Below are 26,870 nucleotides of genomic sequence, written 5' to 3'. Positions count from 1 at the left end.
ACAATCTGACCCAAATGGCAACATGGGGAAGCTGCAAGCAAGTAATGCGTCCGGTGTGTGCCTGTCTCATTCCACCACCACCCCTGTGGTTCTGTCTCTTTTTTTTAAGGAGAGGGAGCTGCTCGGCAGGTGCAACTAGACAGGAACAGACATGCCAGCAAGCTGCCATTCAGCCCACACGAGATGGGCAGGCACCTGTTTCTCATTGCGAGGAAGAAGCTGGAGCACCTTCTTTGAAACCCACGCAATCAAAGCTCAGCCGGATCTTTCGCTGCCTGTTGCCAAATTCACGGAAGGAAAAGCGTTGCCAAAGGGAGAAAGGGGCGGGCCTTTGTTTCCCTCTCATCAACTGCTGCAACCAAGGTACCAATTTGCCACAACACCCAGTTTCAATTTTACGGGAAGGGAGGACAGGGTGATCTCTGCTGCTCCACTAAGTTTCGCATTTGGGATCAGCATCAAAGTAGATGCCCTCCTACAGGTTGGGGAAACAGAGTGGCACTGGGAAAAGGACTGAAATCCTTCTCTCCCTGCCTCCCTTATTCATAGAAGCATAGAATTATAGGGTTGGAAGGGACAGCCCACAGGGAAGTTTTTAATGTTTGATGTTTTACTGTGCTTAATGTTTTAAATGTTGGAGGCTGCCCAGAATGGCTGGGGCAACCTAGCTGGATGGGCAGCATAAAAATAAATTATTATTAACAACCCCATACCAACTACTGCTCAGTGGCATAGCCTCTCACAGGGCGGATGCAATCCATAACTTATTAACTGTAATTTATTATTTATTATTAAAAACATTATTATTACAGTACGAGTTACTGAAACCAGGCTAGCAGACTCTAAAAACAAGCTATGGATTGCAACCACCCTGTGAGAGGCTAAGCTGCCATTGAACATTATTATTATTATTATTATTATTATTATTATTAATCATCTTCTTTGGTGATCACTCCTAGCAGAGTAAGATTGTCTTCCATAAACACAGCTTTAACAGTGTCCATAAGTGCGCAAGTGACAGTGGAGGCCAATTCTGGATCCACATGTCCTTCCACAGTGGGCACATTGGTTCCCGGGCGGGAGTTGATCACGGTGTGGATTTGCCAAGTGTGCCTTCCTCTTAGCACGTTTGTCCCTTGCGTCCCGAGTTCAAGTGTCTTCAAAGCCCATGACCCCTTTAGTAAAGGCTGTTCTCCCATTGGAGCGCTCACAGGCAAGTGTTTCCCAGTTGTCAGTGTTTATACTACATTTTTTAGATTTGCCTTGAGACAGTCTTATTAATAATAGGCTGGATGGGGCACAATATTGGGGCAACTTCAAACAGCAAAATACCACAAACCATCTTCATTAATGGTTTCTGGTGTTCAAATGGCCCCACCCCTGCATGAGGTAGCTGTAGATCTGGAAACCCCAAAGTTTGCCGAAGAAGAAAAACAATTATGAAGAAGCCCACCAAACCAGGCCAATGGGGGGACTGTCGGGCACAGTGGCTGCGAAATGCGGTTAGAGAGAAATGGAAAGCCAGATGGGAGACTGAACTGAATGGAAAGCCATGGCTGAGTGGAAGAGCATACAGGTGCACACTCCACCCTGATGCATGTGCGTGATGCTCCCTTGTCAACAATGATTCCATTCTTCTCCTCAAGTGTCCCACCCTATTAAAACTGCATTGGTATGCCTGTAACTAAAGCTGCACGCCAGGAACAGGTTCATTCCCCTTTAATTTGTGTGCTCACCCTGTTGCCTAACAGCCTCGGGAACCGAGGCAAGAGAAAGAGCCAGATTTGATACTGGGCACAGAGCACACTTACGGTAGCCCTTGGGGACACCCCACACAAAGATGCAGCTCAACATTTGGCTGCCGTCATTAGGTATGACAGCACAATTAAAAAACTAGCAGACTTATCTGTTCTAAGTCCCTCTTGGAACCAAGTGCGGGTTGTCATTTTCGTATGAGTGGTTACTGTAAACTAAAGAAAGGGCCCTAGGCTCAGTGGCAGGTCATGTTTTGCACGCAGCAGGTCCCAGGTTCAAGTCCTGCCATTTCCAGGTAGGGCTGAGAGCCCTAACTGAACGTAAGGAAAGCCACTTCCAGTCAAAGTGCAGACCAGCTGTTCCCAAACAGCCCGCCGCCACATGGACTGCTTGAAAACAGGCAGACCACCCAATTGTTTTTCTGCCTGTTGTAGCAATGCACTAGACTTCTAGTTATGCCCACTTTGGACATGGGGTAGGTTGATGCTGCAGCCCCTCTCAAAAAACCAACTCCTTTCTGGCCTGTTGGTATGCTACTCTCTGGTGTGCCTGGTCTTACTGACTCCCGAGATTCTCAGGTTGAAGATTTGGTAGCAGGAGCTTTATAAAGAGATATCTGATCTAAATAATGCAAATCCCAAACAATCATCATAAAAGCACGGAAGGGGAAAATGAATAGGAATAAACTGAAGGCGAGTAGCAAACACAGTTGACGCCCATGACTTTTTTTGGATAGTAGCAGAACGGGAAATACTTAAGAGCTGCAGAATGAGGCTATTCAACATTTCTGGAGAAGCAAATCCCTCTGAATCCAAGCCAACTTGCTCCTAAGTGAACATGTGCAGCTGCCTGTCAGATGCTGCCTAGGATCAGCTGACTTTTGAGTTTGCCACACTACTCCAGGACATTGGAGATTTGGGAAAAGAAAGGATTGGACACACTAATGAAGGATATCAGAAAATAAACAGGCTCAAAGTGAGCCTTCTTGCTCAAGGAGCCATTCACAACTAAACAGTTGCTGGAGGATACTAGATGGCATAACATTTAACTAGCACCCTGCAAGTCGCTCCTTTTGCACTTATGTAATTGACACGCTACACAGGCCTGATCCTGGATCACATGTGTTGGGTAGGAAATGGATGGATGGCTTTTACAGCGGATCCAATGCAGACCTCAGCAGCGGACTTCAACTAGCGATAAGATGACTGCAATTCCTCTGGCGTGAAGTTCCCACAGCTTTCCATTTCGTAGGCTGGGTGCTGTTGCACTGGAAACCAGTCATATGAAGAAACGTGTTCAATGTTCTTTTTTTTAAAAAAATGCTTGAAGACACCCTGTTCTACTTTCCCCTTTCATCTGTGCCAGCTAGGGCAGCAGGTGTCCTTAATTTTGACTAGGTGAGAGCTGATAATACTAGTTAGCACTCCAGATACGATATGTATTGGGGTGGGAGGAAGAGACCCAATTAACCACGAGGCAGGTTGTTCTTTAAAAGTGGGGGCTTGACATTTTATTTGGGTCAAGAGTCACTCACCTCTTGTTGCAAGCCACATTCCAAAAGTGAGTGGGGTGTGAGACAGACAGTGGGAAGAGTCAAGATACTCCTGCAATTAATTACAGACACAGGGCAATTATACTTTGGAAAATGCTCAGGTTTGGAAACCAGTTGCTGGCATTTTCAAGATGCAGGAGAAGGGGGAGTGGCAGGGAACCCCCCAAAAAAAACAAGCTTGCGCCTATGCTACATTTCTGGTTGGAGAATAATAATGATAATGATAATTTATTATTTATATCCCGCCCATCTGGCTGGGTTTCCCCAGCCACTCTGGGCGGCTTCCAACAGAAATATTAAAATACACTAATTTTACTGGCTCCAGGAGCTTTTAAAAACCTAACTGCAGCATGGTGCCAGTGGTGGGAAAAGGCACAGCAGGGTAGATGGAGAAGATCTTCTGGTCCCCTATGCCTCACCCTCTACCTTAAAGATCATGGTGGCTTTTAAGGCTCTCTGAGGATTGTTCCAGATCTTGCTCTGCTCCTGGCTGCCTAGGTGGGAGCTGGCACAAAACGCAGAAGCTGCGTGCTCTCCTGGGCAGGAAAGACCTCTTACCCCTGCTAGACAAACACCCCTTTTCATCAAATCCAGAAGTGACAATGGTGCACCTGAGAGAGGTAAAATATACTTCCTTTCCCAGCACAGCGTGGAGTTCCTAAATCAGTCAGAGCCGGATATAAGGCTGTGTGCTAGCTGCCACCTTGACAGATCCAGGACCATAGGCAGAAGCATTTACTCACCCAGAACAACTGCCTCTTGACAAATCAGGTCCCCTCACCCTACCTTGCCCACCCCCCATCGAACAACTCTTTGTATATATGGAATGAGCACAGCTCTACCAATCCCAACGGGCTGAAAAGCTGCCTTGTTAATGTGAGCTGAGAGGGTTAATACCGGCAGCTCAGCAGTCGTCCTGGATCACGGGGGCCTGTTCTCATGTAAACAGGAAGTAAACAGGAAGTACCTGTGTGTACTGTTGTAACTTTCTGTTATATGAGACTCTGTATGTTTTTATTCTGTCTGTTCGTGTCGCAGTTCCAGCCGAGGATGGAGTTGAACTCTCCTGGCTGTGAGCTGCCCTAAGCAATAAATCTCTTTGTTTTAATGAACAAGGGAGTGGACCCGAGTTATTTCACAGGCACGGAAAGGCACGGAGAGTCGGATAAAGCTTCTGCTGCTACGGACTGTTATCTGAACTCAGAAGGAAAAGTTTCTGGACGTTTTAGAAACGAGGCTGGACATTTGTGACGGAGCGTACTGGGCGAGTATTTTTTGCAAGTGTCTGCAACACAGCTAAAGTTGTTCGTAGGCAGATAGATTTCTCTGCTATCTTTCTGTCTCACAAAGCTGTGTTATTGATAATTGCCAATTAGACAATTGGACAATTTAATAGTTAAATGCCCATGCATTAGGGACTTAATAAAGCAATTTCTGTCCACCTCAATTCAAACACCCTTAGGTCTGGATTAAACAACAACAACAAGCCTTATCGACATTTTAAAAACATTTTTATTATACTAAATGTTTGTCTATTCAAATAAAATACCCAACCGTCCCAACACCATTAAGGAGTTGAGTCTTGCCAGTTTCTTGTTCCATGCCAATGGAATCTGAACACATCAAAAGGCAAGGGCCAAGGCTGTGAAAAGAGTAGCCCTTTGGGGCATTAAGACACATTATAACCTTGGCTGTTTTGTTTTTAACCCGCAGACATTGCTGGCATAGCATTTACTGTGGACGGATTCTGATGTACAGCGATATCCGCAACAGGGAAACATCTAAAACGCTCTCTCTCTCAAGCCAGCTTCCCACGCAGTTAATCTGCTGGGTTTTATTATTTTTATGCTCAAAGTGGAGGAAACACATCATTGAAGGTTTTCTCTTTGGGGGCGGGGTGGGGTAAGAACTCCCAACAATCACTTCTCCCATCTTTCTCTTATCAGATGGTACTTCTTGAATGGTTTCTTTTAGCAGCTGGGTTCTAGGTCAGGCTTCTAGGCTCCACCCTAAAGAGGCGTTGTGGCTTCTCTGGCCACATTGAAGCACATCAGCACAGATTAACATGCCTGGGGTTGCAAGCTTCTCATGGAAGAGCCTTAACTGGACCTGGCCTCGCTGGGAAATGAAAAGTCACCACATTCCCCAAAAGCAAAACAAAGCAGATGGACAAAGGTTTCAATGGGCCCAACTGCACACTATCCAAATAAGAACGTCCATTGCGAGTGACATATTAGTTGGCAGAGCCACCATGCAAGAACTCTCACTTCCCTTCGAAGGTATTGCGTGACTGCCAAAACATAGATAACAATGAGTGGCGCTGCACTCTGGAGCTATTTCAACCCTTGGGTATTTTCCTGGATTTTGGAGAAACCGAAAGGAAACAGGCAGACATTTTTGCCTCCTCATCTACAAAAATGATAGCCCAAACAATTAACTCAGTGATTTTCAAGTAGTTATAGCCAATCTGTTTATAGGAAAAGGGAGATTTGCCTGGATTTAACCAAGTTGCCCAACTCTTAGAGATTATGGAAATGTTTTATGAATGCCCCAAATGAAGAGGAGGAAAAATGATAGGCGAGATTGTGAAGGTGGGGTCACCCTTTTGACAGCAGGTAAGACCAGATTCCCGGAGCAACAGAGCTGGATGTCACTTTCAATGCAACCTTAATGTTAGATTTGTTGGAAGATTAAAAAAAGGTGTTTAGCAAAAACAACAACAACATATTGCTTCATGAGGTATGCGAGAACTGGACTTCTGTCATCTAAAAATGAATTTGTACTTAATTAAGAAAGTCTGGGAAGTTCTCAAAAGACAGTCACAGACACGGCTAGGTTTTGTCATTACGTAAAAGAGCAACCATCTTCCCATGTTACCAATAGAGGAGTTGATGCTTTGTGGAAGAGATATCCCACTACACTTCGCATCTTTTCACATGCTCAGGCCTTGGATTCTGCAGAGGCAACTGAAGTTTAGTCGCTTTCAAATTTGATGGAGTTTATCTGCGTGGAGATCGCACCGCCACAGTAACTTCCCCTTTTCTTCTTTGTCTTCTCGTGTCGGAAGGATTTCCCTTTCGTAAATTTCAGGACTTCGTTAGCCTTTTCACCCCAGTCACCTGCAGCTCCTCTCTGGAAGAGATAGCGAGTCAGTGACCAGCAGTCAGCAAAGGAACAAAGAGTAGTTACTGAAGAGGTGATGCTCCCTAAAGCAAGCAGGTCCTAGACAGTCTGCAAAAATTCCACAGTTTTGCACAAACTACAGTCTGGAGGAATGCAACTCTTATCTTCCTCTTACCTTGGCATCAAATGAATTGTTTGCTACTCGTGCATCCACCTCAATCTCTTCTGCTTTTACTCTGCGGAAAGGACTGGACTGCTGTTGAAAGAAAATTGGTATTTTGGTATTTTCCTGCAGTAGCCATTGTGCTAATTTAAAGCAATGAGCCCCAAACTACATTGGATTTATGGCTGTATGCTCCCAAACAGTAAAGTTAAGAATCTTCCTGGGGCAGAAATGCTTCATGATGCCCCAGGGACTAGATCAGGGGTCGGCAACCTAATTTCCGGCAACAAGCGGCCCATGGGGGTTGTTTAACTGGCCCATGGACCCCCACCGCCCACTTTGTCTGCTCCCGTGCACCGCGCTAAACCGGTGCGCAGAGCAGGGACCGCCTTCCGTGACGCTGGCCAGCTTCCCATTGGCTGCAGGAAGTGTGGGAAGTTGCGCACACTTCTTCCGTGCTGGAAATAGCATTTGCGCGTGCATGCGCACTCTGTCCCGGCTCACCACGGTGTCTGCGGGACCATGAACCGGCCCAAGCCACAAAAACTTTTCCAACCCCTGGACTAGAACCACAGATGCCAGGCTGCTCCTGGCAAATATATAGCAACTCAACAGGGTTTCTCAGGGTAAAAGGAGACAACCAACAGAGATGAAAGCTTTTCGCAGCTCTTGTCAAGAAGGCAATTCCACCCCTTCTTCTGAGATCCTCTCAGTCCTCCTCAGGAGACTGAGAAGAGATATGGTGGCCATCTTCAAATTATCTCAAGGGTTGCCACATGGAGGAGGGAACAAACTCGTTTTCTCCTCCTCTGGAGGGCAGGACTCGAACCAATGGCTTCGAGTTACAAGAAAGGAGATTGCAACTAAACACCAGGAAGAACTTTCTGACAGTAAGAGCTGTAAAGGTTGTAGGCCTCTCCTTCCTTCGAGGATAAGCAAAGGTTGGATTGCCATCTGCTAGGAATGCTTTAGCTGAGATTCCTGCATTGCAGGGGGTTAGACTAAATGACCCTTGGGGTCCCTCCCTCCCGACTCCACATCTCCATGATTCTTACCCGCTTCATCTTGGGGAACGTATGTGGCGTTTTGGGTTTCTTGTTCTTCTCAGCATTTGGTGTCTCCAGCCCCTGGCTGTCCTCCCTTTTTCGTTTCTTCTTGGATTGGCCTGCCATGTTTCAACACAATCATAAAGGTAAAGGTAAAGGTACTCCTGACCATTAGGTCCAGTTGCGGACGACTCTGGAGTTGCATGCTCATCTCGCTCTATAGGCTGAGGGAGCCGGCGTTTGTCCACAGACAGGTTCCGGGTCATGTGGCCAGCATGACAAAGCCGCTTCTGGCAAACCAGAGCAGCGCACGGAAACGCCGTTTACCTTCCCGCCGGAGCGGTCCCTATTTATCTACTTGCACTCTGACATGCTTTCAAACTGCTAGGTGGGCAGGAGCTGGTACTGAACAACAGGAGCTCATCCCGTCGCGGGGATTTGAACCGCCGACATTCCGATCGGCAAGCCCTAGGCTCTGTGGTTTAGACCACAGTGCCACCCGCGTCCCTAACACAATCATATCTTACTCAATATAAGAGAACAGCCCATAGAATAAGCAGTCGGGTGGGGTGGGAGTAAAATTAAGAAATGTTTTGTTGCGACCTACATCCAGTGCTAGTTTAATGACCCATATTCTATTTATCCAATGAACATAAGATGCACTACAGTTACTGGGGAAAGATTGCACATGCAGCATTAATGCATGCAGTCAAGGTGGTTAAAAATAAAAAATGCTTTTGGAGGAAAAATCTTTCTCGACAGTTTCCTGTTTAAGTTACATTATAGTCTAATCAGGAAATAAGGATTTGTTTTAAGTTTTTCACGCGTGCTAAAACACAGGCTTAAGTTGTTTTTTAAAAATTTTTTCACTTCCAATAAAATACAGCAGAAAAGTGGTCCAAACATAACTTATTAAACCTCACAATAATTCCATAATTATCTATTTCTAATAGTATAATCAAATCAGTAATTTTTGATGGAAGTGTAAAACCTATGCTGAAAATTTATTATTCCAAAAATGAAACCTTCCTTTGGTTGTAAATATTAAGATTATGCCAGCACAGCAAGAATGAGTCTTCCAGCAAAAAAAGGAGAAAAGATTTAAATCAAGCCTTACTGACTAGCGATTTAAATCAAATCCACCCTGCATGCAGTATTAACTTTCTTTCATATTCAGCATTCCCTACTTCCTTCCTGGCTAGCAGTGACGTACCTCCATTTACAGCCCCATCACCGTCATCTTCATCATCAGAACTGCTGCTCTCCCCATCGCTAGCCGCTTCAGATGTGAGCGTCTTGGAAGATGGCGTTTTGCCTGCAGGCGCGGATGAAGCTTTCGATGCCTTTTTCTTCGATGGCTTGCTGTTTTTCTCTGCTTTATTCTTTGCCACTTTGGGCTCGTCGTCGCTGGAGCTGTCGGAAGAGCTGCTGCTGTCGGGCTCTGCTTGCTTTGAACCCACCGTGTTCTTGCTGCCGGCCGATTTGGAAGCCGACTTACCAACGAGCTTGGCCTGCGGCTTCTTAGTCAACTTCTGGGCAGGCTTGCTCTGCTCCTCTTCACTACTTGAGCTGCTGCTGGAGTCTGAGGAACTGCTTGCTTGGGAGGCAGGGAGGCTAGGTTTGGATCCTGACTTGGGGCTCTTTGCACCAGTTTTGGGGGGAGCGACTCTCTTATCCCCAGAGCCAGCATCCGCCTTCTTTCCAACCATCACAGGAATCTTCTTTGCCGCCTTTGCAGCCGGTTTAATGGCAGGAGTTTCATCCTCAGAGCTGTCAGAATCTAGGAAAGGGCATTGCAAATTTTAAAAGGAGAAATTTCAACGACAAAAGCAGGGCAGGCTTCTGCACACACTATTTTCACAGTTCAGTTTCAGGTGGGGCGAGCTGTACGTCCACAGGACAAATCCAAATACTAGTGTTTTCACTATTCAAGGAAGAGTAGGAGGGGAAAGGATTTGGTCAGGAAAGCTGACTTATGAGGGTGTGAGATTAATTATAGGGTCCCTGCCCTTACTAATTATCAGACAGATTGGCACATGAGATATATATGTGTACATATTTCACGTGCAGCGATCGGATTGTTTACTCATTGATCAGTGCCCATGAGGTTTGTGTATGTCTCACCACGTGCCAACAGTGAGACAACTTCAACGAAGCAAGGATACTTGATGGTTTTTAAACAGACCGGCACCTCTTCTGTGGCTAACTGGAGCATAAATAAACATAGGGAATAGGCTCGGTTAAGTGATTGGTTCATAAGTCCTTATTAAAAAAACAATGGCTACTTAAACTGTGGAAGGTTATGGTTTCTATAGACCTTCTACATCAGGGCAGTCTCTTGTGAGCTGCAACAGAACCCGCAGGTCACACACTGCCTTGCCGCATGGGGTGGGGACAAGCCCAAAATTTGGGATTTGGGGAGGCAGTGTGAGGGCTGGGGAAGTGGGGACATAAAATGTTGCTGAGGGACGCCCAAAAAGGCCTCAAGGGTCACATGCAGCCCTTGGACGGTGGCATGGATCGAACCCCGATTTATATCCCAAAGCTCATCGGCAGGGCCACACTTAAAGCCCAAAGGGCACAAGGAGTGGTAGAAGAAAATCAAGCAAAGTACTTGCAGCATTGTGGCTTTTACTTGTTTTAGATATGGCGAGGAACACATCCAGGGATCTGTGTAACTGTGGCCAGATCTTGGAAGTTTTCGTAATATGGGAACAGTAATGATCAACATGGAGCTTGTATGCTTGTAACCCCAGGTACCTGAGCTTTCAGAAGAGCTGGTCGCTGCCTTTGACGGAGCGGGTTTAGCAGAAACCTTTGTTGCAGGTGATTTGGCAGGAAGCTTCTTGTCTTCTTCAGAGCTACTATCTATGCACAAAATCCAAACAAGACAGTTGTTTTAAGTCCCAGCATATTTTAACCTCGCACCGCAGAGATTCCAAGCGAGGTGTGTGCTTTAAACGAAAGCAAACAGAAGTGCTAATGATAGCTTTACAGTCCTGTGCTCAAGATATGCCAGGTGGGGTTTTCAAGGCGTTGCAGAAGCCCTGTTGTGCCAACATCTCTCGAGATAGGCCTCTGTCAGTGGAGATCAAGCGGTGCAACATCACAGATATGCTGATGTAACAATGTCCAGCAGGAAGTCCAACACTGGATAGAGGCTAGAGTATGATAGACAAGGAGTGGACATACACCAAACCCTCTGCTCCCTTACAGCCCAACGTTGATAAATTATTACGCTGACCTCAGGAGTGATACAAGTCAAAAAACACCCACTGAATCAATGGAGGCTAAACAAGCAACCTATCCTACTCCGCCAGGACCCCTGGACAGTCAAGTCCAGTCAAAGGTTGACTATGGGATTGCGGCGCTCATCTCGCTTTCAGGCCAAGAGAGCCAGCATTTGTTCACAGGCAGCTTTCTGGGTCACGTGGCCAGCATGACTTAACAGCTTCTGGTGCAAGGGAACACTGTAACAGAAACCAGAGCGCATGGAAACGCCGTTTACCTTCCCACCGCAGTGGTACCTATTTATCTACTTGCACTGGTGTGCTTTTGAACTGCTAGGTTGGGAGGAGCTGGGACAGAGCAACGGGAGTTCACCCCATTGCACGGATTCGAACTGCTGACCTTCTGATTGGCAAGCACAAGAGGCTCAGTGGTTTAGACCACAGCGCCACCTGCATCCTACCAGCAGTATATAGAGCCTCTAACAGGGAGGCATACGATACCGCTCTCTGTTGCCCCATGACATGCGCAAGAGTATACAAAGGTGAACTCTGGTGATGGAACTGTAAGGTAGCACTTTCCACCAACAGTCCAGCCTCAGGAATATACAAGAGCAGCTTGTAAGACTTATGGGGCATGATTGTTTTTAATGTCTGATGTTTCATTATGGGTTGTTTTAATATTCTGTTGGAAGCTGCCCCAAGTAGCTGGGGTAACCCAGTCAGATGGATGGGGTATAAGTAATAAATCAGCATCATTATTGCCAGGTATTTTATTTACATTCGTACCTTGGTTCTTGAAATCCAAGGCGCAGCTTCCAATTGGCTGAAGGAGCGTCCTGCAGTCAATCGGAAGCCGCCCCGGATGTTTGGCTTCCGAAAATCGTTCAAAAACAGGTTCACTTCCAGGTTTCGGTCATTCAGGAGCCCATTTGTTCAGGAGCCAAGGCATTTGAGATCCAAGGTACAACTGTATTTATGTATTAAGATTTATACACCACCCTTCATCGTAAGATCTCAGGGTGGTTCACAGAATAAAATACAGGGTTAAAAATAAGTAAATAGGTAAAACCAAATAGCCCCTGTCTTCCGACAGATACATTTTAAAGGCTATAAAATATTAACTAAAGGCATGGTTGAAGAGGAACGCATTTGCCTGGCACCTAAAATATATATAATGAAGACGCCAGGCGAACCTCCCTGGGGAGGGCATTCCACATACGGGGAGTTACTGCAGAGAAGGCCCGTTCATTCTGCTATTTTGCCTCAAGCCTCTGGACATAAAACGTCCAAGAGAATCCCCCAATCCACTCCCAAGCACAGTTCTTCATCAAGTGGCTGCATTTGCCCATGTGTGAGATATCCCCTGTGCAAAGTAACTCTGCACCAGTTGTATACATCAAAAGCAACCAACAGGTAGCCTCAAACAGAGGGTACTTCTGTCTCGCTCACTGCCTCCATAATATGGAAATCCAAACGTTTTCTCAGTAAAAGACACAGTGATAAAGAATCCAGAGAACTTGTTTGTTTGTGGTACTCACCTGAGTCACTGTCTGAACTAGTCTCTTCTTTTTGGGTGGAAACAGCAGCAGATTTGGGGGTAGGCGATGGCTTAGCCACAGGTCCTTTAGCTACAAAGAAAAACAGGCTGCTTTCACTGAACCCAAACAATTCCAATCTAACAAACAGCTCATACCCAGAGGTTTTTTTTTGGAGAGGTTTACACACAGTTGTTCAGCTTTTGGAGGGGAAGGATTGCCCAGAGTTGAGATTTTTTTTGGGGGGGGGTTGCCACCAATTGCTCACTCGCCTGACCGCCATTGCCAATCTCATGCCTCGCAAAAGCCACCGATCAGCTGCCCACTTGACACCAGCAGGCGCCAATCGCCCGCCCACTTGCTGCAGCCAATTGCTAGCAGGCCTTGACGCAGCCACCAATCACCTGCCCAATCACCACTTACAATCTTCTGCTCGTGGCTGGCATCAATTGCACTGCCACCCTATACACTATCCATGTATAGGACACCCTATATTTAACTATTTTTTATAGTAAAAAACACATCGTCTTATACACAGAAAAATACGGTATGTACAACAAGACTTTTTAAAAGCAGCCAGCCCAGCCCAAATCAGAACAGTCCTGATATGCTCCCTTTAACTACGAAGGTTTCTGGAGTTGGGGTGCTTACAAGCATCCTGATCTCAGGCTACCTAAAAAGGCTCCTAGCCTTTTGCAATCAAAGTCTGATATGCAAACACTTTAAACTGAGGCGCAAAAGGTGTTTGTTAACATGCGTTCAGCCAGTGATTGTGGGGACTTGTAATCTTACATGTTTCATGACAGAAAGGCTTTATTCAACTGGTAAGAGGCCTATCTCTTTGTTGGTACAAAGCCTTTTGCCAGCCAGAGAAGCCAGGAATTCTGGAATATACAGAACCAAGGCCAACCTTGGAAGCTTCCTTAGTTTTCTAGACGTTTTAGCAAGTCGTTAGGCAGTATCCAACAGAGAGCATATTTTATACATGTGCATCAACCCCCTGCCCAAAATGCAACAAAACAAGGACTGTCTCCCGAGTCCCCTCCATCAAATATGGACACTGTCACCTTAATGTTCAATTCCTCTCCACAAATACATACGTGCTGTTTTCTTCTTGGGCACCTGCTTCTTTTCATCATGGTTTTCCGCCTTTATCTTAGGAGTCTTTACAGCTAGAGATTGTGCTTTGCCCTTCTTCGACTCTATGGACGAAGGAGGTGGCACAGCGCTGTACTGGCCTGCAAAGGGACAAAAGAGAATCTGGTGGGATGGGGTCTGCCAACAACCAAAACACGAGAGACAAATATGAAGCTAGTCACATTACAGAGTGTGTGTGTGTGTGTGTGTGTGTGTGTGTGTGTGTGTGTGTGTCTTAAATCATCTAGCCAAGAGGATCTGTGCAGCATATGCTTCTCAAAGTGATACTGCAAGAAGTCAACCATTTATGGCACACGTTGCTGGTGGTTCTCTCGGACCACCATCTCCCCAAGTGGCAGGGTCTTGTCTCTAACCTTGTGCTATGTCTCTGAAATGCAGCATAAAGGGTGGGAAAGCCAGCCTATGTTCTACTCAAGCTTTAAGAGACAGTAGGCAGGGGACAGTTGTGGTTTGTGTAAAGCATGCACAGGTCCAAAAGGAAGCCCAGGCTTCAGGCAAACTCTGGGGAAGGAAAGAGAGCTGGAGCTATAATTCACCCCATCTCCAGGCTAGTAAACCCCATATGTTACATGTTACATATAACACAGGATTCGAGGAAGGGGCCACAGGACAGGCACAGACTGGGCACCTTACAATAGACAAGCACAAAAAAGAATTAATTTCAGAACTTTATTCTTCTTTCTCTTTTTAAATCTCTTGTCTATTACTTCTTTATTTCTCTTTCTAGAGAAGAATCTTTATTTGCATTAGCCACTAGCCATAGCAAAAAAATAAAATATACTGAAGATAGAGGTAAAAACTTAACTACAGTATAGAAAATAAATTTGGGGGGGTTTACATCAATATTCAAATAATAGATCTTATTCTAATTGCCCCCGCTAAAAACCTTGCAGGCTTTGCTGTCACCTGATCATCTTGATCTGCTAAAAGAAAATACACAGTAGGAATGGTTGACCGACGCTGCATGGACAATAATAATTTTTCCTGCTTTTCTGTTTCACTCTTTTTCCTATGTTCTTATTGTATTTAGATCAATGTTTTAGCGTTGGCCGCAAAAAAGGGGGATATTTGATATTAATCTTTGTATTGCTCTTTAGAAATCCTAGTAAAATTTATTCCCCCAAAAAAGAATTAAAATACGAAATGAGATATAAAGCCATTAAGTCAAAACACCAAACAACGACACAGCACTCACAAAACGCCCTGGGTTAAAACACATGATTTAAAATTACAAAAACCATTTAGAAAGGTCTTCAAAAGAAAACAAGGAGGGTAAACTTCCCTGGAAAAGGTATTCTGTAACCAGGGTGCTCTCTCTCTGGTGGGTATGTTATTCAGCATTGGCATTAATAACCTGGTCAAATTGCCCCGTCCCATTTAATAATCTTGTAGCGCTGCTCTGGAATCAACTGGAGCTTCAGGAAGGATTTTAAGCATCTGCCAGCAACTCACCTGCCTTGGGCTTTGCCACTTGCTTTCCACTTGCTGAACTGTCAGATGAATCATCGCTGCTGCTGCTGCTGCTTTGCTTCTTTGTGGGTAGACGAGCACCTTCAGGTTTGGGCTGCGCAGTTTTCTTTGGCTCACTCTTATTACAGGGGAGAAGATGACCCACCATTGCCCATTCATTAAGGGTGAAGTTTTAAGAGCAATTACCATCCAAAGGTACTCATTTGCTACCCTACCAGGCACACAACGCAAATACAAGCAGGGGACATGAAAGTCTATTAAAAGAGAATTTATTCCAGGGGGATAGTTAAAGACTCTTGCAGGAAGAAGTCATAGGGATTCTTTAAAGACCAACAAATGTATTGTTTCGTAAGTTTTGGTGGGGCTAGAGTCCAGTTTGTCAGATGAATAAAGTAGCTGTCTAGGAGGACCGGACTACATACCAGGAGTCAAAAAAGGATGAAAAATGAAAAAACAGCTCATTCCTTTTCTCTCTTTTTTCGTAAACAAGGTAAAATGACGCAGCAATGCAAGAGGCAGAATAATGTGGCATTATCTTACTGCTAATACTTTTAAGCTGCCATAAGTTTTGAAGCACTCCAGCTGCTTATACACGGATGTTCTCCTTAACAGCATCACCTGCTTACTGTTTAAACCAGGCTAGCATTACTGAATCACACCAGAAATACTTCCTGAACTATATTAATGCATAAATGTGTGTTATAGACCATTTTCCATGTTGCAGATGATGAGATCACCCTGTGAAACTCTTCCTTTCCCACCATGCGGAGAAATCATTTTTATTTTAGCGAGACTGTGCTTAGAGCTGCAGCCTTAGTTCTCATGCAAAAAGGAATAAGCGCTACAAATACAAAGTTTGATGTTGCTGTCCTCCAGTTACTTGGAAGGGAAGCCTCACTGATCTCAGCAGGTCATTCCTAGTGAAAACACATAGAACTGAACCACTGGCTGCCCTTTATATCCGTAACTTTTTTTTAAAAAAAACACGTCAGTAGTAATCTAAATCTGACTGTATCTGATTTCTATATTGATTTAGGAAGCTTGCCCTGTTATTTCCAATCCATTTCCCAGCATGGAATTTGCCCTTTCTGCTGCCAATGGAATACTGAAACTCTCACCTCTCCCAGTGAACTTATTCATTACTCTTTATCTAACTTGCCATTAGAGCATGAGAACTTCCCTGGATGGACGCAGCTAATCAATCAGTATCAGAAGTTAGTTATTTTTGTCCCAGGGTACTTAACTTTGCATTCTCTCAACTGTCATCCTGTTTTCAAGTTTTTATGCTTTTGGAGTTCATCAAACTCTGGTTGAGATTCCTTCCGCAATAACCACAGCAGCAGCAACAGTTATTTTATTATTTCTACCCTGCCCATCTGAATGGGTTGCCCCAGCCACTCTGGGTAGCTTCCAGCGTATACAAAAATGTAATAATTTGGTGTAATCTGAAAACTTGCTACCTTGCTGTCCACATGGTTTGCTAAATAGCACCAATTTAAATAGAGAAAACCGGGGCGGGGCAGGGGGCTCTTCCAATCACTTCCCTAGAATGGTCAATCAATTATTCCTACTTCTTGTTTCCTATTTTTAAACAGTTACCTATAAAAAGGATCTATCTTTTTGCCACATAACAACTAGGTTCTCTTAAAAGCCCTTCTGTGAGGAACTTCATCAAAATCAATTTTTGAAAATCAATGATGTGGTCTACTGCAACACTCCTATCTACAGGAATTAGGATATAGAAAGAGAGACATTTCTTTTTATTAATCCTAATAAAATGTATTCAAAAAATATTTTGGGGGGAGTCACAATACAAATATACCCTGTTTCTACGAAAATAAGACGTAGCCATAAAATAAGCCATAGCAGGATTTTTAAGCATTCAAGGAATATAAGCCATACCCCGAAAATAAGACATAGTGATAGGCACAGTAGCAATGCCGGCCGCGGCAGGAGGAGGAGGAAAAAATAAGACATCCCTTGAAAATAAGCCATAGTGGGGTTTTTTTTTTGAGGAAAAATAAAATATAAGACAGTGTCTCATTTTTGGAGTAGTAGAGGCACAGTATCAGCTGAGAAATTCTGGGGTGCATAATCTCATAAGGAGAAAATATAAAAGTCAAGAGATTTTTTTATTTTCTCCATGTTCACAGGGAATAGCTAGAAGATTATGTCTGCAATCCTTTGCACCCTTAATCTGAGAGTAAGCCTGTCTGAACTCAGAGGAGTTTCTAAATTGAATTTTGGAGCAGACATGTGCGCCACAAGTCTAAGACAGACTTGAGAAGAGGATCGTGAAAATGAGCATATAAAATCTCGAGTGCTGCAAGTCTAAATAGGCCGCAGTACTAATACGAAGGCTCCACACCAAGTATGCCTGCCTAGTTCCCATGCTCTAGTGTAACTGAGTTCCCTCCAAACAAGAAATAAATACAGGAAAGACAAGCGTTAGAAATTCTAGCCACCACACAAAGATCTATTGCTTACCTTTGCAGGTGGACCCTTTTCTGCATCAGAATCCTCACTGCTGCTGCTACTGTCACTGCTACTTTCTGCTTTGCCATTGGTAATTTTGGGCGCCCCCTTGGTGACTTTTGCTGCTGGTTGTAAAAGCAAATAATATTTGATGCACAGAGGCAATTAGAAAGCTCGAATCCAGCTATTGCATATGCATAGTGCTACAATATTTTTTACTGCCCCTTTTCCAAGTTCAATTTGCTGGGCTGTACGGTATGATACGTTAATGATCCAAAAGTAGTGAATACTATTTCTATTGCTTTCAGTAAGGTCTAGTTTACTTTAAAACAGGATTCATATTTATTTGTACTTGGCTTAACGAGTTGGTATTGTGCAGTCAAAAAACCCCACAGCTTTTCTGAGCACATTAAAAATTATATATTCATAGAATCAGAGACTTGGAAGGCACCACAGCAATCATCTAGTCAAACCCCTTGGAATGCAGCAATCTTTTGCTCAAACCCACAACCCTAAGATTAAGAGTCTCATTCTCTAGCAACTGAGCTATCATAAAGGAGGGAGGGTCTTCAGCATTGTTTCAGGCCTGAGGTCTAGAAAAGGAAATTCATATTGTCCAGGTTTTATCCCCGTTTTCAGTGAATGGCCTTTTTTTTAAAAAAAAAAAACTTTTATAACTTTTACTTTTCTACGACAACACAGTAACCTAGAACAGGTGCAGCAGAAACATTTCCAGCAGAGAAAATAAAAGCCAGTCTCAAAAATACGCAGCACATAAGCCGTGGTTCAGAACACAAGCTCTTTGTTAAAATCAGATTTTTTAAAAAGCCCGGGAGAACAAAAAGAGTTAAGTTTTCGCCTGATGCAAAAATTACCACCAAGTTACCACCAGACAAGCCTCCATGGGCAAGGCATTCAGCAACTATGGTGCCACCACTTAAGCAGGCACTGTTCTCAATATTCACCCATCACCTGCCTGAGGCACCTGTGGTAGGGCCTGTGAAGATCTCACAGTTTCGACAAGTATGTGTGACCTAGAGAACGTGGTATTTCAGGTATTCTGATTCCAAGCCATTAAGGGCTCTAAAGGTCAAAACTAGCACTTTGGATTGGGCCAAGAAACACAATGGGAGCCGGGGCAGCTGAGTTGGTATGATCCTGGCATAGCATGATTTGATTCACCCTCCCATTTAATCTTGCAGCTCTACCTTGGACCAGGCGGAACTTCTAGACCATTTCAAAGGCAGCCCTATGTGTCTATCATCTGTGAAACAATCCAAACTAGAAGCAACAGAAGTCAGCTGCGTCTACAGAACAAAACTCTGGTTTTACACGTATTCAATGAACTCAAGAGCCACAAAATCCTTCCAGAGCTCCCCTTGTGAGATATTGTTAGCCGCATTTTGGTTTTCTGCACTAACGCAGGCAAGTTACCTGGTTTAGAAGCTGGCTTTGCTCCCTTTTTGCCTCCCTCTGGCTTTGGCTGCTGCTTCTTTGGAGCTTCATCTTCCGAGCTACTTGAATCTGAACTAGAACTGCTGGGTTTCTTCTGCGGATTTGTTTTCACGATAGCCTTCTTAACTGGGAGACCTGTTCCCTTCTAACAAGAGTAGTCAGTAAACACCACAAGCCACATTACTTTTGTAATATTTTATATAATATTTAGTTGACTATAACCCTGTCTTCAGCAAAAGTTGGCCTTAACAGCATATCCTGGCCTTGCTTGGCCTAAATGCTCAAATGCCCATTATTATTATTATTCTGCTTCTCACACGACATCAACCTATTCTATGTTGTCCCAGGGAAGCAAAGCATGTGAATGTTACCAGTCCAGTGTCATAGCAGAGGAGCGCTCCACCCTTCTCTGCTCTCACTATGGTACATTTGCTGGCAACTTCATGAATAAGTTACAAATACATGTCAGAAGCCTGGAGGATGGGGTCCAGTACGCTTTCATAAGAGCCCATGGTCACCATTTAATAGTTTCCCGAAGCTGGGTCTCCAGCTGTTTCTGGACTACAACTCCCATCATCCCTAGCTGGTGGGAACAGTCGTCATGGATGATGGGAATTGTAGTCCAAAAACTGCTGGAGGCCCAACTTTGGGAAACCCCGATTTAACAACTCTATTATTCCATGTTCATATTTTAAAGACATTCCACCCTCAAGCTGTGTACAGAGTATATTCAAAACCAGCACTTTCAGAATTATAGCTTCAATAAATCCATACCCTACCCAACAAATGACTCCTAGACACTTGGAACAACCAGGAGACCCATAGCAGAGGATTCCAGGAAATGTTCTAGTGTGCATGCTCATTTTACATAGGGCGCTGGCCACTACTGGACCCCATCACTGTTCCATATGAACCAAGAGGGCAGTTTAGAATATACAGCTTGTATTTCTGCCCCTATGCATTGCAGGTTAATATGAACAATGGTGGCCTCACTGCCAGGGTGGATAAAAATTAATGTTTTTTTAAAAAAATAAAAAATCAGTTTTTTTAATTTAAATCGATTTTTTTGATTTAAATCGGATTTTTTTAAATAAAATGCTTTTTGAGGAAAATATATTACCATCCAAAGGCTATTCCATCATGATATAAAGATTAGTTTTTTAATTATGTAGAATAAGGTTGTATATGTTTAATTTTGGGGGTAAATAAATTCCATTAATCTATTCACAATGTCATGCTCTTCCAGAGGTTTTTTGTAAGATTATTGGGCAGTTTCTCTGCCTACAGGATATTATCACAGATGCTTGGTTTACTTTTGCAGTTCTCAAAACTGAATTTGACTCAACAGACCACATGCCTCTTCTTCACAGCAAAAATGTTATAATATGAACAGAGTTGAGAAAAAGACCTTAATCCTATTGTTCTACAAACCTATGAATACAGAAACAACCCCTTCAGTGCTAAGTTTCAAGAAAATCAGTGAATAGAATAGAAACAATATTTTTCTGATTGTTTGGAGTGGACAGTATTTAAGTTTTTCATGTGTAGGCTGGGCTGACAGTCTAAGTTTCTTAATATATATATATATATTGTTTATGTTTAGCCAAATTAGTTAACAAACATGGATGTTTGTTGAAACAAATAACATATGCTGTAATGTTATTGTTTCAGTTGAATAAATCTGTTTAAATTGTTATTATTAAGGTAATGATTATTTTTCTCCTTCCTAAGTACAACAGTAAAGTTGTCCAAATATGAATGATTAACCTATTAAACTGGGGATAAAAAACTAATATGAAAAGTTGTTATTCTAAAAATCTTCATCTACTTGCATATTAAAGTTATACCAGCAAGAATTAGTCTTTATGTAGAAAACTATGATTTAAATCAAATCCACCCTGCTCACTGCCTTTCAAAGAAGCTTGCCACCATTACTGATTTTACAGAGGAATCACAGGGTTCCCTAGAATACCTTTGGAAATACTCTGTAAAGCTTCCCTGGAGGAGAACAGGGCATCACAACTTCAGTTGGTTCCCCTTGCTTCCTTTAAAACCCATTCCTTACCACCCTTTTTATTTTTTAAGCAAACCCTTTCCAGAACAACCCTCATTTCCACTGACTGCATGTGCTGGTCTTTACCCAATATCCAAAATTATCTGTCACCATGTTTTAAAAGTTTTGGATGAAGGTTGAGAGTTCTTTGTAAGCGACCAAGCATAAATCTTAGGGGTAGGGTAACTGTTTTTTGCCTTCACATTATTTTCTATCCTAAACAAGAATGTCATTGTTATTAAGAACACTAATAATAATAATAATAAAAACAGGGCTGGCCAGCTCACAGAGCCATATGAGTTTCCATGTTTTGTAGCTTTCAGGGCATCTTTAGGACTTTTCAGGACTTAGGAGGAGCAAGGGCAAGAATCTCACCTTTGCTGACGACTTCTTCTCCTGCTCTGAATCGGAAGAGTCGCTGGAATCCTCGCTGCTGCTCTCAGCTGTCTTTGCTGGCACTTTGGCTACAGCAGCAGGCTTGGCTGCTAGATTTGGGGCGGGGGGGTGGGGAGAAAAAGAAAACACGGAGTCATTTAGAAAGGAATCTAGCTCCATCTTCTTTATCTTAACGGCAGACAGCAGTCAGCAGAAGTTGCTATTGCAAAGAGCACCCCCCCCCAAAAAAAACTTCTTCCCACCCTATGAACAGAATATTTTAACCCTAAAATAAAGCTACGTTTGCAAAACATCTGCATGTGTTGGTTTTAATATCAGTCGTGTAAAACACACCCCTCAGTTTGGGTTGGATTTTGTTTTCTTCCCCTAAAAAACCTTCAAGTGGATTTACGTGATTTCCATATTTTCCCCCACTTGCTGAGCAGGACTCCTTAAAGAATCTACAGCCCCCCTTACCTAATATTCTTTGGCCATGGACTTCCAACTGCTCTGAGTTATGTTTATGATAAACATTACGGTATAGTGGAGCCTTTACTCAAGGACACTGAATAACTTATTTGCTCTGGATTGTTCAAGGAGCCCGTGACCCGTATCTAAATGTGGACAGAAACAACGGGAGGAGAAAGGCGTTTCCACACACAAGTGATGTAACTGGGCTACTCCTTGCTGAAGCAAAACTAGCAGCCAAGTATGAAGCACCTTATCTGTATACTGGAGCAAACTAACACAATCTACCTAGTTTTTTAGCTGGGGGCTTCTCATCTTCACTGGAGCTGTCAGAACTGGATGAAGATTCTTTCTTTGCCTTCTTCGCTGGAGGACCATTGGGAACAGCTTGTCTTTTTTTGGCTTCAGGCGACCTAAAGGAAAACATCACAGTCACTACAGTGGTACCTCGGTTTATGAACACAATTGGTTCCAAAAGTCTGTTCATAAACTGAAGCGTTCATAAACTGAAGCGTTCATAAACTGAACTTTCCCATTAAAAGTAATGGAAAGTGGATTAATCTGTTCCAGACAGTCTGCGGAGTACTTAAACTGAAGTGTTCATAAACTGAAGCGAACTTTCCCATTGAAAGTAATGGAAAGTGGATTAATCCGTTCCAGACGGGTCCGCAGAGTACTTAAACTGAAGCGTTCATAAACTGAAGCATGGATGTAATTGGTTCCAGAAGTCTGTTCATAAACTGAAGCATTCATAAACTGAAGCGAACTTTCCCATTGAAAGTAATGGAAAATGAATTAATCCGTTCCAGATGGGTCCGCGGCGTTCATAAACCGAAAATTCATAAACCGAGGTGTTCATAAACCAAGGTTCCACTGTACTGTGTAACTGAGCTATGTGTGAGGTTCATCCGTGACCCCAGGTGCTGGTAGAAAGGCAACAGTGTTAGGTTTTCTGTTCCTAAGAACACAAGAAGAGGCTGCTGGATTACTTAGGCCAATGGCCCGTCTAGTCCAGCACCCTGTTCTGACAGTGGCAAACCAAGTGACTGTGGGAAAACCTGCAAGCAGGAGTCAAGCACAAGATCCCTGCCCCCTCCTGTGGTTTCCCACAACTGGTATTCAGTTTTTAACAGGGTGGATTTGATTTAAATCAATTGAAAATCATTGATTTTTATCCACCCTGGTTTTTAAATCCTCTCTCCTAGCTCCTTCACAAATGAATCAAAAGCTCCATCTTGGGGGGGGGGGGGAGATAGGCAAGAAGAAACAGCAGCCAAAAAAGAATGCAGGACTGGCTGAAGGAAGATGGGAAACAGAGGTGTAACTATCGTCGTTTTAGGATCCAGCAAGATCTATTGAACTGAATTTGGTTTACTTCCTTGTAAACATGGGTATGACTGCATTGTTAGCTATCACAGTGCACCTACTTTGTCTGAGAGTGGAATCCTTTCGTTCTTGGCTTTGGTTCAACATCTAGAATAACCGGGAAGGTCCCGTTACCTCCTTCTGAGCACCACAGAACTCCCTGGATTGTGGGGTGGGGTATCTTCGCATTAGTTCTGAGCAGACTTCCCTCCACTTGCAAATACAGTAGTGGTACTCCATATTGGGGGGGGGGGGTTACTCCCGATTTCTCAAGTATGCACAAACAGGAAGAAGAAGAAGAAGAAGAAGAAGAAGAAGAAGAAGAAGAAGAAGAAGAAGAAGAAGAAGAAGAAGAAGAAGAAGAAGAAGAAGAAGGAGTTTGGACTTAATATCCCTCCTTTCACTCCCCTTAAGCAGTCTCAAAGCAGCTAACAATCTCCTTTCCCTTCCTCTCCCACAACAAACACTCTGTGAGGTTCTGCGAGGTGAGTGGGGCTGAGAGACTTCAGAGAAGCATGACTAGCCCAAGGTCACCCAGCAGCTGCATGTGGAGGAGCAGGGAAGCGAACCTGGTTCATCAGATTACGAGTCCACCGCTCTTAACCACTACACTATGCTGGAACTGCATGTTTGGGGGGGGGGTTGGGGGGAGGAAGAACTGCATGTTAAACTGGTCCTCATGCTAACAATGATAAAAACTGAACACTCCCTGCTATACTGCTGTGTGATGAAAACATGTGCATCGAGCACACACAATAACAAGATGTGCAGAACTACAGTGGTACCTCGGTTTACGAACTAAATCCATTCCAGAAGTCCGTTCTTAAACCGAAACCGTTCTTAAACTGCAAGCACAATGTGAAAATCACACCCACCCACCCCAGATGCTTGTGAATTGGTACGCTTAGCTTACTTTTACAGCTAGGTTTACTCACAAAGCAACCCAGGACAAATAAAGAGAATGCATGGGCATGTATATTTGTACCAATACTGAGAGGTGATGTACACACTAGATTTTCTTTGGTGGTTCTCATCCCTCAGCAGTTGGATTTAGATTTGTCAAGGTCAACAGAACCAGTTTAAAAGAAGAACATGTGGTTCTCCTCATGTTGATGAAACCAATCAAACGTAGGCTAGACCTATGTTAAGACTTCCTTTGAGGCACTGATGGGGTCAATGAATTCATATTCTTTCATTACCATCTCATTTACTTGGTGTTATTCCAATTTGTGAAGCATCTTTTATAGGCAAGTCCTGAGTCTGATTCACCAGAACTACCCACACTCATATTCCTAGTTTGGCATCCAGAGAGAGCGAGAGAGAGCGAGAGCGAGAGAGAGAGAGAGAGAGAGAGAGAGAGAATGAACAGCTTTACACAAACAAACAAACAGGTAACCGATGAAAAATTGCTTGGAACAAACAGGCAGTGATTCTCTCTGAAAAACCACACTACTTACTTCAGCCAGTAGTTGAAGACATCAAGGAGAGAAGCGGCATTGGGGTCTTGTTTTGTCTGAAATGCAAACACAATGAAAAAATGATAAAATATTGGGGGGGAAACCTTTTTGACAGTAAGTTATGATGCTTTGGGGGGACCAGTCTGCCCTCCTTGCAAGCAAGCACCATGTACTGTGTCCTGCTGCCCAAACCATGGGCTCCTCAGGCGCTTTCGCCCATCGTCAATAATCCACTCTCCCCACCCCCAAACCCAACAGCCCCTCAAAGTAAAAGCACTTTGCCTCAGTCCATCAGCACATTTCCTTCCTCCTTTATAAATTACTTACCACTCATCCATCTATGCCAGGCATCCCCAAACTTCGGCCCTCCAGATGTTTTGGACTACAATTCCCATCTTCCCCGACCACTGGTCCTGTTAGCTAGGGATCATGGGAGTTGTAGGCCGAAACATCTGGAGGGCTGCAGTTTGGTGGTGCCTGATCTACGCGGTGCCTTAAAGATTGCTTTGTTAAACCCTCCTGTGGTACTCAGATGAAAGGTGGTATAGAAATTTAATGTATAAATAAAAAAAGACTAACTTCCACAGAAGCCCACAGATCAATTCCGCCCCCATTAGGGCATGTCATTTTAGGTGGTGAAACCTAATTTCTGTGAATTTATTCAATGAGGGAGCCTTAAAAGTATGTTTGTGGTTGTGAGGAATTCAAATCTGCTTTGCTTTTGTGGCTGGACAACATCTAGCTTGGAAAGTCTACCAAGCATATAGCTGCTTTTGGAAAACAAAAAACAGTTTTAATTTCGCCTTCTGAAAATGTCAGGTACGGTAAATGATAAAGGTAAGATTGATACAGAAAAGAACTGCAAGTACTTGGCAACAGCTTTTTTTAACGACTCTACACCATATTGCACACATTCTACTTGCCAAGCCAACTAAAATTCTATTAATTTAACCCAAACACACCTTTGGATTCCCCAGCCACGTGACAACGTTTCCTCCCCTCATTTTGGAAATGCACAAGTTGCCTAGCGCCCCCCCCCACGTGCGCAGAGACGAGAAACATCTGCTGCCTCGAGACAAGCGCAGCACGTCGCCTCTCCATGGGAGAAGCCCCCCCCCGCAAACTGCTTTCCCTTTGCAACTCCCATCATCACACCCCCAACCAGCCCCTTCAGTTCGGGATCTGAACCCTGACCTCCAAATATGGAGTCGTCGTCCTCTCCCACCTCACCTGGCGAGGCCTCCCCTTGGGACGTCCCTATTTTCACTGGATAAATGTTGGGAGGGCATGCCACATTGCTGGCGGGGAAAAGCCTGACCCCGAGACCCTTCTTCCAGGGATTTCATGCATCCCTGTTGCCTCCACGCGGGTAAAGACACACGCACGCACCGACACCCCCCCCCCAAAGAAAAGCAGCAGCAACAACAAGAGCCGCACCCCCGCGTTGCCCCCCTCACTCACCACACCGGCCGCTTTCCCGAAAGCCCGCGCCGCCCCCTCGAAATGGTTTTCTTGCAGGAAGGCGAAGACCAGTGGGAACAAATCGCTCGGCACCACGCGCGCCTTCGCCATGTCGCCGCCGGAAAAGGAAGCTGGAGCCCGGCACCGGATATTTAACAAAAAAAACGCGGCGCGTGGAGAGGCGCGCGTGCGCGCGCACACAAATCCACACATTCTCGTTTTTTATTGATTTGAAAAGCGATGGCTCACGTCAACAACAACAACAACAACAACAACAACAACAACAACAACAACAAAAACCCCACCACCCCAAAACATACAGATAGGGAAAAGTATCAAGCGACACCGCGCAAAATTCAATCGACTTTTTGCTCTCTCTCCTCGCTACACCAACCAAAGGGAGAACTGGCTGGCCTCTCCGTATTTTGGCATTATTTTCAAAAGAGAGATGTCCGGGATCTTGGGGTTTTAATTGGGCACTAGCTGATTATTATTTTTATTATTATCTATATTTTTAAAAAAGCAGCTCTGCCAGCGGCCTGGCGCAACCTTTGGGGTTTTTGCGCCGACGCGGTGGGATTTTACGCAGCGTGTAAACGATTGTGAAGTTCAAAGCGTCTTGATCCCAGAAGTAGGAATGTTTCGGTTGTCTGGCCCACGGTGGATATTAAGTTATTTGTTTGCTACGCGAAAATATAAGACGACCGCTGAACTGTTTGTGGATAGATG

General features: G+C 44.1%; 1 protein-coding gene across 3 annotated transcripts; it reads right to left on the bottom strand.

Moving 5' to 3' along the window:
* Positions 1-4,770: 4,770 nt before the first annotated feature.
* Positions 4,771-26,275, bottom strand: NOLC1 (nucleolar and coiled-body phosphoprotein 1). 3 transcript variants are annotated; one of them, XM_035138033.2, is made up of 14 exons: positions 26,142-26,275; positions 24,681-24,736; positions 22,147-22,271; positions 21,391-21,500; positions 18,942-19,107; positions 17,520-17,629; positions 15,015-15,150; positions 13,505-13,642; positions 12,408-12,497; positions 10,400-10,507; positions 8,853-9,419; positions 7,649-7,758; positions 6,606-6,686; positions 4,771-6,439 (listed from the first exon to the last, which is right to left on the bottom strand). In XM_035138033.2, exons 1-14 carry the CDS (start codon positions 26,250-26,252, stop codon positions 6,281-6,283), a joined length of 2,067 nt encoding a protein of 688 aa, XP_034993924.1. In that variant the 5' UTR covers positions 26,253-26,275; the 3' UTR covers positions 4,771-6,280. The 3 variants fall into 3 exon arrangements, with proteins under 3 accessions (XP_034993924.1, XP_034993925.1, XP_034993923.1); XM_035138034.2 differs by having other exon boundaries at positions 17,520-17,632; positions 21,391-21,497; XM_035138032.2 differs by having other exon boundaries at positions 4,772-6,439; positions 17,520-17,632.
* Positions 26,276-26,870: the final 595 nt, after the last annotated feature.

The sequence above is a fragment of the Zootoca vivipara genome, chromosome 5 (genome assembly GCF_963506605.1).
Source record: "Zootoca vivipara chromosome 5, rZooViv1.1, whole genome shotgun sequence".
Taxonomy (NCBI): Eukaryota; Metazoa; Chordata; class Lepidosauria; order Squamata; family Lacertidae; genus Zootoca; species Zootoca vivipara.
This window is presented reverse-complemented; position numbering and strand designations above follow the sequence as displayed.

Excerpts from the sequence above, each read along its gene's own strand:
- NOLC1 (XM_035138032.2), bottom strand. The coding sequence starts at position 26,252 with ATGGCGAAGGCGCGCGTGGTGCCGAGCGATTTGTTCCCACTGGTCTTC. Across the intron at positions 7,759-8,852 it reads TGATGGGGCTGTAAATGGAG|GCCAATCCAAGAAGAAACGA; the intron begins GTACGTCACTGC and ends GAAACATGGCAG. Across the intron at positions 6,440-6,605 it reads ACAATTCATTTGATGCCAAG|AGAGGAGCTGCAGGTGACTG; the intron begins GTAAGAGGAAGA and ends TATCTCTTCCAG.